The 18061-nt window shown below is 40.2% G+C and overlaps 1 protein-coding gene across 1 annotated transcript; it reads right to left on the reverse strand.

Annotated features, from left to right (window-relative positions):
- Positions 1-821: 821 nt before the first annotated feature.
- Positions 822-1445, reverse strand: LOC123267938. Its single transcript, XM_044732824.1, has one exon. The coding sequence runs from the start codon at positions 1443-1445 to the stop codon at positions 822-824; it is 624 nt and encodes a 207-aa protein (XP_044588759.1).
- Between the last annotated feature and the right edge of the window lie 16616 nt (positions 1446-18061).

Consider the following 18061-nt stretch of genomic DNA (forward strand, 5'->3'; position numbering starts at 1 on the left):
TACTCGTTGACTTTATTAACTTGGGAGGAACATCATCTGAGGAATTTTTATATTTTAGTACAAATCGATTGCCTCAAAAACTGTGTGAACTTATCGAAAAAAAGACTCAAGATCAAGCTGACTGTGACCTTTGGTTTATATTGAGATATGGACGAATTACTGCATCAAAAGCTCATGAAGCATCCCGTTGTAATACAACCGATGGAATGTTGGTGGAGTTGCTGGTCGGTGGTCAAAAATTACGAAACACAAAAGCTATGGAACGAGGTAAACATTAGAAGCTATGGTTTTACGAAGAGTTGAGCAGAATTGGAAGAGAAAGTTTAAAAAATGTGAATTATTCTTATCCAAACAATATCCACATCTTGGAGCTCCACCTGATGCCATTGATGAGGAATTTGTTGTTGAAATTAAATGTCCAACATCTGACAAGAGTTTTCGTACATATATTGATACAAATAATTATGATAAAGTATCAATCAAATATATAACTCAAATGCAAATGCAAATGCTTTTTACAGGAAGAAAAAAGGCATTGTTTATTGTTGCGGACCCAAAATTTGAAGAAACAAATAATATTAAGTCTATTATTATTGATTATGACTCAGAATTAATAGATAAATTATTAAAAGACTTGAATCGATTTTGGAAAAAATGTATTTTCAAGCGTTTATTTAACTCTTTAAAATAATTAAAGCTAAAAAATAATAAAAATAGAACGATTTTACTTGCATAAAAATATTTATTTGATAAGTTTCAATGTTCATATTATTATTGTAAAAAAATATAAAATATTACAGTTTCACTTGATGCCTAATGACTTATGTCTTTTTTATCAATGCTCCTTGTAAATTCGTTAAAGCAGCAACGATCGTCATAATATTATCCATTTGAGAAATTAGCTTTATGTTAACACATGAATGAGGTTCACAAATTTCAAATTCTCGTATTCTTCTTATCAATCTTTCAATATGAATACAGAGACTTGCAATTCGCTTTGTCGCAATGACCTCTTCATGACTTGGTTTCTGTGCAGAGCTTACTGTAGGTGGTCTAATTAACGTGCAGCTTTTTGCAATAACCAAGTTTTCAATATGCTTAAAGCCTCGATCAGATAGTACAGCGGCACCGGGTTTCAAACGATCCAAATATCCAGATTGTGACACTATTTCAGCATCAGATGTTCTACCACTGAATCCCGGTGAAATGAAATTGACGATTCCAACAGGGGTACAAGAAAGTAAATATTTAATCGTATTACATTTTTTGTACTCAGACCAAGTCAGTGATTGTTTGACAGGATCTGTTGGCTTCTCTATTTCGATTTCTAAGCAATCAATGATTAATTCTACTGCAGCATAGCGACTTCGGAAGCTTATTGGCAACTGGCGTTTAATTCTCGAAGATGAAGGCCAAATAATGAAGTCTTTCAAATATTCTGCCATAATAGGCACAGTCTTCGTAAAAATACGACTTATCTTTGAAGTAGACATTCCAAAATCATCCGCTAAAATGGCAAAACTTTCATTTAATCTTATCTTCTTCAATGTAATAAATATATCTACTTCACTCAAATTTGGAATCTGTAAAATATCAATAATATCCAAGCAGTCATTTGGAATCCCGATATATTTACGAGAAAATTGTTGAATTCTTTCAAACGTTTGTTGTAAATTCAATTTTTGAAATTCTTCTTGATGGAATTTATTTTTCTATTCATTTTCCGTACTTCCAACTGTGGATAAAATATTATCTGAAGTAGTTGGAAATCAACTTATTGTCGTGTTAGAAGTGTCCATAAGTTGATTATTACTATTACTATTATTATTATTATTATTATTACTAATTGGTGAAGAACATGAAATATGAAAATTTTTATTTTCTGATGACAGTTCAATTGGAGACGAAGCACGATCTCTGGTCTGAGGTTTACATTGAACTTGAGTACTTCTATATAAACTATGTATTTTAACTTGAACAGTAGCATTCACTTTTTAACTACGAGTAGTAGGATAATCCTGACAAACATTGGACACATAGTTTTCTGAATCTTGATATGTGGTGGAATTAACTATGTCTATGCATTGTAGATCCATTCTTTCGATTGTATTACTTAAATTTCGGTTTATTGTAACCTTATTAATATTAAAATCGTCTTTTTCAAAGTCTTGCTGATCTAGTTCCATCGGGAAAGTCTCATTTATGTTAAAAGAATTTGACTGCTCAAAAAATTTATGTGGCCCATTATTTTTCATTCGCTTGTTACCACCAACCGTTGTACACTCTAACCAATTTTCCATGTCCACTTATAGCTAAAATTGAATAAAATTTATTAATAACTTATCAATAACTTATAACTTATAACTTATTTATTAATTACTACGCTTATAAGAAAAAAAATATATTTTAAGGTTATGATTTTATTTTAGCTGAATTTCACGTATTTTTTTTACTAATACTTACGTCAAAATGATCTTCACAACAATACAGCCTACTTGATGCTGAGTAATAATTTTTATTTTCCCATGCATCTAACCAATTTTTTCGTTTCGATGCATTTAATGGAACAATTATAAAAATTTTATTTGGCGTAGATTTACCAGTATTTTTACATGTTGGCACTATACACCAAGAACAATCATTTTTTGATGTCATCAAATAATTAAATAGTTCTTGATTATTATAATAAATAAAACTACGAAACGTATTTTTTAAACAACAATCACAACAGCTGATTACACGTGCTCAGAAAAGTATACCGCAAGAAATTGGCGCCAACAATTTCAAACAAAATATGCACTATGACGTCACATACGTGAGAGGGAGTTACTTATTCGTTTAAATTTCGACTACTTTTTATTTATTAAATAATTTAAATATTTACGGAAAAAAACCAAAAATTTTTTTTCCAAAAATTCAAAATAATTCTACAAAATTATAAAATACTATAAGTTAAGGAATATAAAAATCTTGCAAATACCCAATTCCGTTAGTATCTGGCCGCTTTTTATGAGCTCTGTAAAAAAATATAATCTGTGTGGTGTTATGAGCTCTCCAAGCCCAAAAAGATACTTTTTCTATGCTTTTGAGCTCTCTGAGCTTGAAAGTCTGATAGAAATTTCATAGAAAATTATTATTCCAAAAAAACCACATTTGAAAAAAATTTTTTTTGTAGTTTTTTTGAGATTTCTCAAAATCTACCGATCCGAAACGGTCAAAAAAAGATTCAAAATTTCAGTTTGGTCAAGCCCTTTCGACTGGTACCAACTGCGATGAAATCGGTTGAGCCGTTCAAAAGTTATAAAAGGGTCACATACATACATACACACACACACGCTCATACACACACACACACACACACACACACACACACACACACACACACACACACACACACACACACACACACACACACACAGACATACTAACATCATCGCGAAAACATTTAGGGAAGCTTCCTAGGACCTCAAAACGTCGAGATTTGATGAGAACTCGATTTTCGAAAAACGGGGTAAGACCAATAACTTCCCGACTTTTGAAAAATTTTAATTTTATTAACGGGAAGTTAAAAATTAGGAAAACGGTTGACCCTGAAGGCCATCCCTGGAACTTCCTGCTACTTTCGTAACTAAGCGCGCAAAATGGCACTCATCACGTTTTTGAGCTGGAAGAGCTAAAAAATATAATTTTCGTGTAGTTTTGAGTTCTCCAAGCTTAAAAGTCTAATAAAGAAGTTTAATAAAACACTATTTTTTGAATTTTCAAACCGCAATAACTTTTGAATGACTGAACCGATTTTCACGCGTTTTGCAACATTCGACGCAGTTTTTCAAATTCTATGATACCTTCCTGAACACAAATTGATAAGACCGGAAGTTCCTGTGTAATTCGAAAAGCACACTTTTTTTCGATTTCTTTTGTCAGGAATAACGCACGAACGAATCAACCGATTTTGACCAGATTGGTGGCGATCGATGTGGTTTTTTGATTTTAAGAGCTGATTAGTTTTTGAAATTGATCGGTCATGCTATTTGGAAGTTATTCAAAAAGAACCACATTTGGAACAATTTTTTTTCGTAGTTTTTTTAAGATTTCTCAAAATCTATCGGTCCAAATCGATCGAACTTGTATCTAAAATCTAAGTTCAGTCAAACGCTGTCGAATGGCACTAACCGAGATCAAATCGGACATGCCGTTCAAAAGTTATGAGAGGTTTACATTTAAAGATCACAAAATATCTCACCTTGAGGAGTCGAGTGTAAAGCACAATCTCACGCGCTTTGCGCTATGAGGCGTGCAATGACACTTTTATTAATTAATATATACATGAATTGTTTACATGTTTACATACATACACACACACACATACACACACACACACACACACACTTGGGGCAGAGGAGAAACTGCTACCAGGCGCGTCTCCCCGTAGCGGATGGGAGAACGCTCGCTGTACCTGGTACAGAGGGTAGGAGCCAAATAAAATACGTTCCCGTGGACAAAACTCCCTTTTAATGGGTTGGTCACACTAACTGACCTAACAAGACGATCGTTCCCTGCTGTGACCCACTGGGAGTGACCGGAACCTCGTGTCATAGTTTCTGACGATGCAGGCCACGGCTGATGTGAGCTTGCTCTGCCGAGGTGTAAGTTGCAGCAGTGGATCAGGAGCCAGCCACTTCGGGCCTTGATCAGGAAGTACGCAGTGAGTGTTAGAGATCGGAATCTTCACCGCTCCGAGCGAGTCTAGTCCGTCCGTGTATTCCGGGACTGGCTAAGTGTCGGCTAGGCCTCAGGGAACTGGGGTAGGAGTACTATCTCCGAGGGTACACCCGTTCCTAGTTATGACAACTCGCTCCACTCCGTACGATGCGCTGGTGAATTTAAAAGTATGAGTAAAATTCAGGAAAACAACAATAGTGAAAACGGGCCTCATGCCCAACAAGCAGCAATTGAAGCAAGTGCTGAAATGAAGCGGTCGCAAGCGTTGGAACGCTTTGAAAAGCTGACCAGTGAGCTAAATGACTTCATCCAATCTAAGGTCAATATCCACAAGGAGATTAAGACCAAGACGACCAGCGTAGCCAATGCCCTCCAAAGATTCAAGAAACTTAATGAAGAATGGCGTTTAACAGTACAACGCACTTCTCGCACTACACCGGAGAAAAGCATTCCAGCAACTGTCGTGAATGAAGAATCAATGAACACTGGAGCCGAAGGTGACGGTGAATCAGTCGCGGAAGACAAGCAGAACTAGCACCAAGTCAACTAAGAGAAAAGATTGATCTTCTCCCGACCCAACGACTAGCCAAGTTGTGAAGAAAAAGGACCTGAAACCAAGCCCTCCGAAAAACACGGCAGTGCAGAACGCCAGAAAAAAAGAGGTGACTGAATGGCAGAAGGTCCAATCCAAGAAGGAGAAGGAGGAGCAAGCGAGAGAGCGGTTACCAAAATAACCGGTGAACAAATCTCGGCCGGAGTTCAAGTGGAAAAAACCGCGAAAATTCACCAAACCAGATGCCTTAATTATTCGACCCGTTGAGAAGGCAAAATATGCCGAGATACTGCGTCGGATTAAAAAAGATGTCCCACCAGATCAAACCCGTGACGTCGTTGACAAGGTTCAAAAGATGAATGATGGGAATATGCTTATTACGCTTTCCAGAAAGACCGCAGACAAAGGACAAGCTTTGCTGAAGACCATCAAGAGCATCCTTGAAGAAGAAGCGCAAGTCATCTATAAAGGCCCAGAGGAACAGCTTGAAATCTGGGACATTGACGACGAAACAACTAAAGACGATGTCCGGAAGGCCTTACAAGAGACAGCTGGAAATGACTATGAAATACCTGAAGATGACATTAAAATTCGTCCGGCCTACAGAGGTACTCAAACTGCTTCGGTACGATTGTCAGCAACAATAGTGCAGAAGATACTCGGAAAGACAGGCAAAATAAGGATTGGCTGGGTAAATTGCCGTGTCAGAGCAGTTGAGACACCACTACGAAGTCGACCGATCTGGGCTTTGCATCAAATGTGGGCAAACAGGTCATCAAGCTGCTCAATGCCCAAATAAAGTGAAATGTGCGTTATGTGCGGAGAAACCTGGCTCCCAGGACACTGCTCGCCGGTCTGGTTCTGGCCGATACCCAGTCTTCCAAGAAGCACTCCAGAAGCTGACAAATAAACGAACATGAGGATACTGCAGCTTAACATCAATCACTGCGAAGCTGCGCATGACCTGCTTATGCAGAAAGTACGGGAATTAAAGCTCGACGTTGTGCTTTTATCGGAGCCATATAAACATTTAGCTGGACAACCTTGGGAGACGGATCTCACCACGAAAGCTGTGATCTGGGCTTGTGGTAAGCTCCCTTTCCAGAGTGTAGCTACCAATGGCAGCGCTGGCTTTGTAGCAGCATCAGTAGATGGCATCCGTTTTTACAGCTGCTACGCACCACCTAGCTTCTCAATTGCTGAGTTTACTGACTTCTTGGATCGACTGACCGAGGACGCGAAGCAACATCATCCAGTGGCGATAGCCGGGGACTTTAACGCCTGGGCAGTGGACTGGGGCAGTAAGCAGACTAATGCACGAGGAAGAGAGCTGCTAGAAGCTCTTTCTACACTAGATGTAGTCTTGCTCAACAGTGGTGACACGCCGACCTACACCAAAGGTGACGCAAGCTCGATTTCAGACGTCACTTTTGTCAGTACCAGCCTTGCTAAAGGTAACTCTAACTGGAAGGTACTGGACATCTACACTGCCAGTGACCATCATGCGATAGTCTGGGAAACGTCAAATGACCAGAACCTCAGGCGGCCTATCAAGCAATTTAACACCGTCGGTTGGAAGGTGAAATCTTTTGACCCAGAAGTATTGCTAACAGCCCTCGATAGTGATCCGATAGAGACTGGATGTGCAGAAGAACATACTAAGGCCCTGATGATGTGAGTAACACAAGCTTGTGATGCCAGTATGCCTCGCAAACGTGTTATGAATTCAAGACCTGCGGTACACTGGTGGAATGATCATATCAGCAACCTCCATAAAGAGTGTTTTCGAAAGAGAAGAATATCTCAGCGTGGCTATCAACGACCTAACTCTGCAGTGCTGATCGCAGTGTACAAAAAAGCTTGTCGTGGACTTAATAAGGCCATAAAAGAGAGCAAAGGAAGATGCTGGAAAGAGCTCATATACGAGGTCGACAAAGACGTGTGGGGTCGGCCGTATAAGGTGGTCATGACGCACCTGAAGAAACAACAAATGCCCTCACCTACGTGTCCCCAACTCCTTCATAAAATCGTCACTGCGCAGTTTCCACAGCAACACAGTCTCAATTATCAGTCAACGCAAGGTGAACTGGACGACATTCCACCTGTCACTGAAGAAGAATTGTTGGAGGCCTGTAATCGGGTAGGAAATAATAAGGCGCCGGGATTGGACGGAATCCCTAATATAGCCTTGAAAACCATCATAAAGGCAGCACCAACATTATTTCTAGACGCTTACAACGCATGCCTCAAAGAGGGGACTTTTCCTCGTAAGTGGAAACAGCAACGGTTAGTACTTTTACCTAAAGGAAAGAAACCGCCAGAAGAACCGTCATCTTACCAACCACTCTGCATGCTAGATATGGCGAGTAAGATATTTGAGCGTATCATCCATCAGCGAATAGATGCAGTAGTCGACCCACTCTTGGCAGACAAACAGTATGGATTCCGGAAAGGACGATCAACCCTGGACGCGATCAACCTGGTTGTTAATACGGCCAAAGAGGCAATCGCAGGAACTAGATGGAAGGGTGGAACGAAGAATTACTGCCTGGTGGCTGCCTTGGACATCAAAAATGCTTTCAATTCCGCTAATTGGGACTGCATCATGCAAGCTCTCGACGAGAAGAACGTGCCAACATATCTTCGCAGACTAGTGATTAGCTATTTTACAGATAGAGTGCTGAAATACGATACAAAGAATGGTCCGAAAGAGTGTGATATAACTGGTGGTGTGCCACAGGGCTCTGTTCTTGGTCCACTTCTGTGGAATATCATGTATGACGGGCTCCTGAGACTGAAGCTTCCAAGATGTGTCAAACTGGTAGCGTATGTGGATGATGTTGCCGCAGTGATCGTCGCCAAACACCTCGACGAGATTCAACATCTGTTTGACATCACTTTTGAGAAGATCAACCAGTGGATGGATACAGTGAACCTACAACTGGCCAAGCAGAAGACCGAAGCAGTGCTTATTACCAGCCGAAAAGAACTTAAAACAATTAAGCTAAAACTCGGTGACCAAGAAATCACATCACAACCTCATATACGATATCTGGGAGTGATGCTTGATGCCCGACTCAACTTCAAGCAGCAAGTGGAACACGTCTGTACGAAAACGTCAGTAGTGAGAGCTAGTCTCGCACGATTGATGCCGAACGTCGGAGGCCCAAAGCAGAGCAGGAGGCTATTATTGTCATCAGTAGTCACATCGGTGCTCACCTACGGAGTATCCATTTGGGCTGACGCACTAGAGGTGCAAGATTCATGAAGAAAAGCTGGGCCTATATATCGTATGAGTGCCCTACGAGTAACTAGCGCCTTCCGCACAATATCAGAGGAAGCAGTGTGTGTTATTTCCGGTACTCTGCCTCTCAGAGTCCTAGCTTAGAGGAAAGACGGAACCTATACCAACAAAAAAGGTCAACCACACTGAGCCCTGAAGAGCTTAGAAGGGAATAACGGCAACACGGCATTGCAAGATGGCAACAGGAGTGGAATTCTTCAGAGAAAGCTCGGTGGACGTACCGTCTCATACCTCGGATTGATGTGTGGTTCAACCGGAGTCACGGTGAGATCAACTATTATTTAACGCAGATGTTATCAGGACACGGATGTTACCGGAAGTATCTTCACCGCTTTAAGCACGATGATACCCCAGAGTGCCCGTCCTATCCAGGGGTCAATGAAGATGCGGAGCATGTTTTCTTTGTGTGTCGACGTTTCAACCAACAGCGCGATGAGTTAGAGAAGATTCTGAAAAAGAGAACCCAACCAGAATCAATAGTAGAAGCAATGTTGTCGTCAGAAGCTGCCTGGAACGCCACAAGCACTTTTGCTACAAAAGTGCTTACAGAGTTGCGATCCATTGAGAGGAAAAGAGCGAAAGACAGAATCTATAAGAAAGAAATAACATCTTAGCCACCAGAAGGAAGAGCGGCAGCTAATTCCTCCCCCCGTGAAGAAATGCCTTACAGCGGTACCATGGGAGATCAGAGGATAGAAGAGAAAGGGGTTTAGGGTTTAGTGGGTAGGGGCGTCAGCGTCAAGTTTTAGTATGACGCTGCGTCGAGTCGCCACATATCCAGGCCAAACAGCTATGCCTAGAATCCGTAAAAAGGATTCCCCCCCCCCAAGGAAAAAAAAAAAAAAAAAACACACACTCACACCTCGTGTCGGGCTTGCTGGGTCCCACATTGGGCGCCTCCCCAGATGGCGGATAGGGGAATGCCCAGCATATCTGCGCGCCAGATGCGTCGGGTACCGAGGAAATAAAATACTCGGGAAGGACCAAAACCTAGCAAAAGATGATATGAAAATGCCTTTTGCTCCTGTCACTAATCAAACCAACCGAGGAAGAATTAACTCTGTACCGACCGTCACAGGCCAACGGTCATCAATGGAGAGGCTCGGCAGCAAGATCGAAGAGTTAGCCGAGTTCATAAAAGACAAGAAGAATCTCCATCATGAGATTAGAAAATTGGTTACATCTATCACTACAGCATATAAGTTAGCCAACAAATCACCAGGCATGTCGGCGTCAACGACCCAAACATCTCCGAGTCTGACCAAGAAACCACAGCCATTTTTGGTCACTACTTAAAAATTACCACAGCAAGGAAAGGACATTAAAAAGAGGCAGCTCTCCATGCCCAGCCCTTATTCAATAATCGAGAAGCCACCACAGAAAAAGACAGCCCGGGAGGACATCTGGACTTCAGTGGACCGAAATAGGAAGAAGAAGGAAAAAGAGCATGGAAAAGCGCCCCCCCCTACTATAGCTCAAAACCAGTCAAGTAAGGGTGTCTCTAAGAAACCGAGGAGAAAGAAGGCAGGAACTAAGGCTGTTCTTGTCCAACCAGTAGACGGTCAAACTTATGCTGATATCCTAAAGGAAATCAAGGCCAAGGTAAGCTCTGTCGAGACGGGCGTAGACATAAAGTCTATTAAAAAGAGGAAACAAGGTGGCGTTCTCCTTGAAATAGCTCGAAAGACCGAAGACAGCAAGGCTTTCACCGATGCAGTAAGGTCAGCCACTGCAAACATCGGCACGGTCAAGACGCTAACACCAACAACAACGATCGAGATCCTCGACTTAGATGAAATATCTACCGAGAGCAAAGTCCGTGAAGCACTCAAACGTGAATTCACTGACAGCCTGAAGATCAAACGGGTAAATTTGACAAAACCCCCACTACGAAGCAATCGGGCAGACTTCTGCAAGATCGACAAAGCCAATGTGATTAATGTCCTTAACAAGGCCCGTATAATGTTCGGTTCGGTGAACTGTCGTATACGCCCAGTTGCAAAAGTAACCCACTGTTGTAATGTCTTGGTTTTGGACACCAAACACGTCAGTGTGCGGGATAAGACAGAAACAGGTGCTGCTACAAATGTGGTGGAGAGCACTACAAGGCCGTAAACTGCACGGAGAAGCCAAAATGCTTCCTTTGTGCTCCGGACAAAGATGCCCAGGATGGTCTATGCCATATTTCTGGCACTGGAGCTTGCAAAGGATTCCACACAGCACTCGCAGAAGCCACGAGAGGGCAGAAATGACACGCATACTACAAGGCAATCTGAATAGATGCGCCTTGGCGCAAAATCTGCTGCACCAGCGTGTCTTGTATGAAGATAAAATCAACGTCTGCTTTATCTGCGAGCAATATCTAAACATGGAAGGTAAAACATGGTTCGCAGACGAAACTGGCATGGCAGCAATTTGGATTGTGAACACAAAGAACGTTACCGCCAACAACAGCGGAAATGGAGCAGGTTTTGTCTAGATTCAAACCCCCACAACCTACTTCATGAGCGTCTATCTCTTACCTAACGAAGGGATTAGTGTGTTCCGACAGAAACTGGCAAATATAGAGGATGTGATCACCAAGTTCGACGGCAAAGTTATCGTAGCTGGTGACTTCAATGCTAAATCGGCTGAATGGGGCGCTGATTTCTCCGACATCAGAGGTAACGAGGTCACTGACGTCGCGGCTAGACTGGACTTCATAGTGCTGAACACCGGGAGCACCACGACCTTAAGAAGACCGGGGTACCAAGAATCGATCCTCGACATTTTGTTGCCGACTCCAAGGACTACCAACATGATCGAAGACTGGACTGTATCCGAAGAATACAGTGGCAGTGATCACCAGTTCGTGACATTCAACGTTGGATTGGCATCTGCTCCGGTTTTACAACGTGACCTTTCTAAGCGGAAGTGGAATGCCAAAAAGCTTGATCCAGAGGCATTGCAAGCTTCACTCGCACGAAGCTGGTCTATCCTCCAGAACAACTTGACTCCGGATACCTGCAGTGAGACGGAAAAAGCAGTGCTAAATACGTTAAAGGAGATTGCTGCCGCATGTGACGTCTCTATGCCACGGCGAAAAAAACGGAGTTTTCACTGGCCGGCGTACTGGTAGTCAACAGACATAGCAGAACTTCTCAAAATATGCCATCAGCTACGTCCCCGCGAAACGAAAGCCGTGAAACGCTCCTCAAGCCAGGACTTATATTCAAAAGAGTACAAGCAGGCCAAAAAGACGCTAAACCGAGCCATCAAAGCAAGAAAAGCGATGTTATGGAAAGAGATCTGTAATGATCTCGACAAGGACATCTGGGGTAAAGCCTACCAAATTGTCACCAAACGACTTGGAAAGGCTTTACCACTACGCTAAAAACAGCAAAGTAACACCCTTTACAACTGAGGAACTACAAGACGCGGCCAAGTCACTCAAAACAGGAAAGGCACCTGGACCTGATGGCATCCCAGCATCGGTGATCAAGATTGTAGCCCTGGAATACCCAAACATACTCCTGAACACCTACAACGCATGCTTGGCAACTGGTACGTTTCCCGCGGTCTGGAAGCGGCAGATTGGTTCTCTTAGACAAAGGTAAGGAAACCCTCATAAAACCTTTGTCGTTTAGACCACTCTGTATACTAGACATTGCTGGAAAACTGCTTGAGAAGCTCATACAAGGGAGACTTCGCAACGGCATAGACCGTGCTGGAGGTTTTGCCACCAACTAACATGGCTTCCGGAAAGGTCGTTCGACAGTCGGAGCGATTGATAAAGTCATAAAAACAGCAATACAAGCATGGTCTGGTAGCCTCAAAGCTCGTAAAGTATGCCTTCTCCTCACGCTAGATGTCAAAAACGCATTTAACAGCGCAAACTGGGGAGACATTTTGGACGCTCTGGAGCACAATTTTGACGCGGAACCAGAAAATCTGGCACTTGTCGACAACTACCTTGACGATAGAAAGCTAACAGTGGAAACTGCTGAAGGCCCACAAGAATACGCCATAACAGCTGGCGTATCGCAAGGCTCAATAATGGGGCCTGATCTATGGAACGCAGACTACGACGAGCTTCTTGAAATCCCGTTGCCAGAGCAAGTAGAGCTAACAGGCTTTGCAGACGACGTTGCAGCCACTATAGTGGTAGAGAGCGCAGAAGAGGCCGAACTGGTAGTTCGGGAAACCATTGACGCTGTCGAGACTTGGCTTGATAAGCATCACCTGAAACTCGCCAAACAGAAAACCGAGATGGGCGTTTTGACACGTCAAGAATGGTTCCCAAAACCATTCGCTGTGGACATGGGAGGAACAACATTAAAGTTAACAAGGGCCCTGCGCTATCTAGAGGTAATGATAGACAAGAAACTATCTTTCCGTGAACACCTCGACAGTGTATGCAATAAAGCCAGCAAGACGGTGTCTAGCCTAGCACGAATTATGACTAACACTATGGGTCCAAGAACAAAAAAGAGAAGTTCTTTTCTTTTAAGAGCAGTCCACTCGGTACTGCTTTATGGAGCGGAGATATGGGCAGACATATTAAAGTATAAGACCTACCGGCGAAAGATAGCAGCAGTACAGTGGCGAGGCGCTCTCAGGGTTGCCTGCGCCTACCGCACAGTTTCCGAAGCGACTGTATTGGTCATAGCGGGAGCCACCCTATCGATCTACTCGCGTTCGAGAGAGCAAAACTCTATGACGCTAAAAACAGTGACGAAAACATGGAGGATGCAAGAACGAGAATAAAGGCGGAAACGCAGCAAGAGTGGCAGAACCGATGGACATCGGGAGAGACGGGCAGATGGACGGCGCGCCTGATACCAAACATCAACGTCTAGCTTTCTCGGAAACACGGGGACACTTCTTCCTGACCCAGCTAATTACCCGCGTTTACGTTGGCCTATTTCTGAGTAAACACACATTCAAACCATTCTAAAAAAGCGCAACACGATTACTCGCGTTTGTATTAGCATATTTCTGAGTAAACACACATTCAAACTATGCTAAAAAAGCGCAACACGATTACCCGCGCTTTTGTTAGCCTATTTCTGAGTAAACACACATTCAAACCATGCTAAAAAAGCGCAACACGATTACCCGCGCTTTTGTTAGCCTATTTCTGAGTAAACATACATTCAAACCATGTTAAAAAGGCGCAACAAGATTACCCGAGTTTGTGTTGGCCTATTGTAATTTCGAGCATTAAAAAATTAAATACATGGCCTAGAATTATGAAATAATGAATTAGTTTCAACTTCTTTTTATTTTTTGGACATAATCTTGAAGTCAGGCTTAACACATGATATAATTCATTATTTGTCCTTTTTTTACTTCATTTAAAGTTGTTGACGCCACTTATCGTTTTATTAATATGGAATTAATTTGAAATTTTCATCACATTATTTCTGATCTGGCGTTGAAAACTGTAATTGAAGTGAAGTAATTGTAATTGAAAATATATCATGCGTTGAAAAAATAAGAAACTATATCATGTGTTAAGTTAAATTGATTTTCTTGTGTTTAAGAAAAGAACAAACCGTAATTTTTAAAAGTCTGAAGTTTGAGCCTCGATATCTTTGAGACGGCTTGACACGCAAAATTTCAATTAGACCTTTTTTGTAGAGCATTCAATTTCCCACAAGAAAGAGGTTCAGTTTTACCTATAAAGTTACTCGTTGTCACGTTACAAAATTCAAACTTTAAAAGAATATTTTTCTATCTTATTTAAATGGGAAATAGAAATTACATGATGCCACCTCTAAATATTAATATTAAGAGCTCATATTTTCAGAGGATGTTCTTCTAGAGATACTCTGACGAATTCTTAATGTTCATTAGAAAAAAAAAAAATATTCGATTTTTTTGATACACTCTAATATACAGGGTGTCTCAGAAGTCGTGAGCCACCGGACAGGGTGTGACAGAAATTTGGATTCGGAATAGAAAAGTCCTTTACCATTTTTCGATCAGACCCATAGAAAAATTACTATGAATTTATGAAAATAGACCAATGAGGAGCGCGGTATAGCGGCAGAACGGTAGGCGCGAGAGCGAGCGAGTGGAAGCGTGACGGGCAATGAGTGCGCGCTCGCTTGCACATGTGTGATATCATTGCTCAGTTATAGCGGGATGCCCGCATACAATAATAATGATCAATGATACTTCTGTAAATAAAAAAAAATTAATATTAGAAAAACCATCCCATAGACAGCCCCATAAAACAAAAAATGTGCGATTTTTTGATAATTAAAACTCGAATTTTCGGTGTCATCGAAAAATAAAAAAAAAAAGCCGATAGTCATATTCAATGATACCCCTGTAATTAAAAAAAAATAAAAGTTATAAAAGTACCCCATACACTCTAAGATACAGCCCCATAAAGCCAAAAATTTGCGATTATTTAATGATGAAATTCAAATGATCAGTGTGCACTTGAAGTTAAGAAAAAAAAAGCAATAAAAATAATCAGTGACACAACTGTTGACCAAAAAAATTTTTAAAAATAAAAAACTACCCCATAGACTGGGAGATACAGCCCCGTAAAGCCGAAAATTCGCGATTATTTAATGATGAAATTCGAATGATCACTGTGCACTTGGAATAAAAAAAAAAGCAATAAAAAAAATCAGTGACACTACTGTTGACCAAAAAAATTTTTAAAAATAAAAAACTACCCCATAGACAGAGAGATACAGTCCCATAAAGCCAAAAATTGTGCGATATTTCAATAATTAAAATAGAAATTTTCGACGACTACTCAAAATTTCAAATAAAAAACCAGGGCTAATAGTTAACTATACTCATAACAATCGAAAAAAAATTAAAAATGACAAAAACCACCCCATAGACACTAAGATACAGCCTTATAAAGCCGAGTATTTCGGGATTATTTAATATAAAAATTAAAATTTTCTCAGTGGATTCGAAATAGAAAAAAAAAACCAATCAAAATTATCAGTGGTACTTCTGACCATTAGACAAATTTAAAAAATTGTAAAAACACCCCATAGATACCGAAATACGACTTGATAACGCACAAAAATCGGGATTGCTCAGAAATTAAAATTCAAATTATTGGTGCCCATTGGAAATCAACAAAAAAAACCTTTTCTACTTGTCGATTAAACTCCTGTGAATCGAAAAAAATTATTATTTAAAAAAACCACCCCGCAAACTCTGAGTTATAATCCCATTTAGCTGAAAATTTCTGATTTTTTAGTTATTAAAATGCTATTTCTCGGTGTCCGTTGAAAATAAATGAAAAGTATGAAAACCCATTTTCAGATATACTCTTGTAAGCAAAAAAAAAATAAGATTTAAAAAAAACCTCCCCATTAACGGCGAGATAAGACCCCATAAAACCGCTAATTTGTGATTTGTTAGTAATTAAAATTGAAATTCTTGGTGTCCATTTAACAACAACAAGGGAAACCTATTTAACTTTTCAATTACACCCTTAAAAACATTAAAAAAAACTTAACTTTTGAAAATCCACTGCATAGACACTAACAAACATACAAATAAAGCCAACGATTCGCGATTTTTCAATAATTAAAATTCAAATTATCAGTTGACACCGAAAATTTCGATATTATTCCACAAAAAATCGAGAAATCGCGGCTTTATGGAGGCGTATCTTGGGGTCTATGGGGTTAATTCTTGAATTTTAATATTTTTATTTATTAAAAAGAGTAAATTGGACAGTGGAATGAGTTTATGCTCTTTATTTTAAGTGGACACCGAGAATTTCAATTTAAGTCAATTAAAAATCGACAAATCGCGACTGTATGGGGGTGTATCTCGGTGTCTGTGGATTCTAGAATGGATTTATTATTTTATAACAGAGATAACATTAAAAAGTACAATAATTTTCTTTGACTTATTTTGAGTGGACACCGAGAATTTCAATTTAAATCAATGAAAAATCGAACAATTGTGGCATTGTGGGGTTGCTTCTCGGTGTTTATGGGGTGGATTCTCAAATTTTGATTTTTCAATTCTTTACAAAGGTTACATTGGAAAGTAGGATAATTTTTTTTAAGTTATTTTCAGTGGACACCCAGAATTTACATTTAAATCAATGAAAAATCGAAAAATCGCGGTTTTATAGGGTTAATTAGGAGTCTGTAAATTTTCTGTAGGGTCCACTCTATGATTTTTGAAAGTTTTCTTATTTAATCTCCAGTGGACACCGAGGAATGATTTTTTAAAAGTCAAATCGCACTCAATTTAGTAAAACAACGCCTTTTATGGGTCTGTTACTCGGCAACCATGGGGTTGATTAATCGATTACGACTCGAAAAATCTTCTGTAGGATGTACCCTATAATTTTTCCCAGTGTTATTCCTTAATCTCCAGTGGACACTGAGAATTGAATTTTTAAATGTTAAATTGCTGTCAATTTAGACGGTAAACGCCTTTTAGGGAGCTGTTACTCGGTGTCCATGGGGTTGATTGATCAATTCAAAGTCTGGAAATTTTCTGTAGGGTATACTTTATGATTTTCATGACTTTTTGTCCTTAATCTCTAGTGGACACCGAGATTTGTAATTTGAACAGTCGACTTTCTGTCAATTTCATCAAAAAAAGCCTTTTATGGAGCTAGTGGTCGGTGTCCATGGGGTTGATTAATCGATTACGACTCAAAAAGGCTTCTGTAGGGTGTACCCTATGATTTTTACGAGTGTTATTCCTTAATCTCCAGTGGACACTGAGAATTGAATTTTTAAATGTTAAATTGCTGTCAATTTGGACGAAAAACGCCTTTTAGGGAGCTGTTACTTGGTGTCCATGGGGTTGATTGATCGATTAGGAGTCTGCAAATTTTCTGTAGGATCAACTTCATGATTTTTATGAGTTTTTTTACTTAATCTCCACTGGACACCGAGAATTAAATTTTTAACATTAGAATTTCTGTCAATTAAGTTAAAAATTGCCGTTTATGTGGGCTGTTATTCGGTGTCCATGCGGTTGATTGACCGATTAGGAGTCTGAAATGAAAATCTTTTGTAGTGTCTACTTCATGATTTCAATGAGTTTTCGTTTTTAATCTCCCGTAGACACCGAGATGTGAATTTTGAAACGTCAAATTACTGTCAATTTAGACAAAAAAATACTTTTTTTTTTTTTTTTTTTTTTTTTATTGTTTCCAGATGTACAGTTATTTTAATAACTCTGTTACAATTTACAATTGTTTATATCCTCAACCTGTATTTCCTGCTTTATTATCGAATTTCCTGCTTTTTTTATTTTTGCGGCTGTGGTCCGACTTGTGCTTTCTGTACCGTATTTACCCTGCACCTTGCCTCTCAGGCTGTTGGAACAGAATCATGGGGAAACCACAGAGAAAACCCATGATAGTACAGTCGGAGCTGGGCTAAGTCTACAGTGATTGATAAGAAACTCTTCTTTATCGACCACTGAAGCATTAGGCCCTTCTCCTAGTGTACAGAGATCCCTCGCGCTAGCCAACGCTGACTAGA

Source organism: Cotesia glomerata, linkage group LG6, assembly GCF_020080835.1.
Source record: "Cotesia glomerata isolate CgM1 linkage group LG6, MPM_Cglom_v2.3, whole genome shotgun sequence".
NCBI lineage: Eukaryota > Metazoa > Arthropoda > Insecta > Hymenoptera > Braconidae > Cotesia > Cotesia glomerata.

Excerpts from the sequence above, each read along its gene's own strand:
- LOC123267938 (XM_044732824.1), bottom strand. The coding sequence starts at position 1,445 with ATGGCAGAATATTTGAAAGACTTCATTATTTGGCCTTCATCTTCGAGA.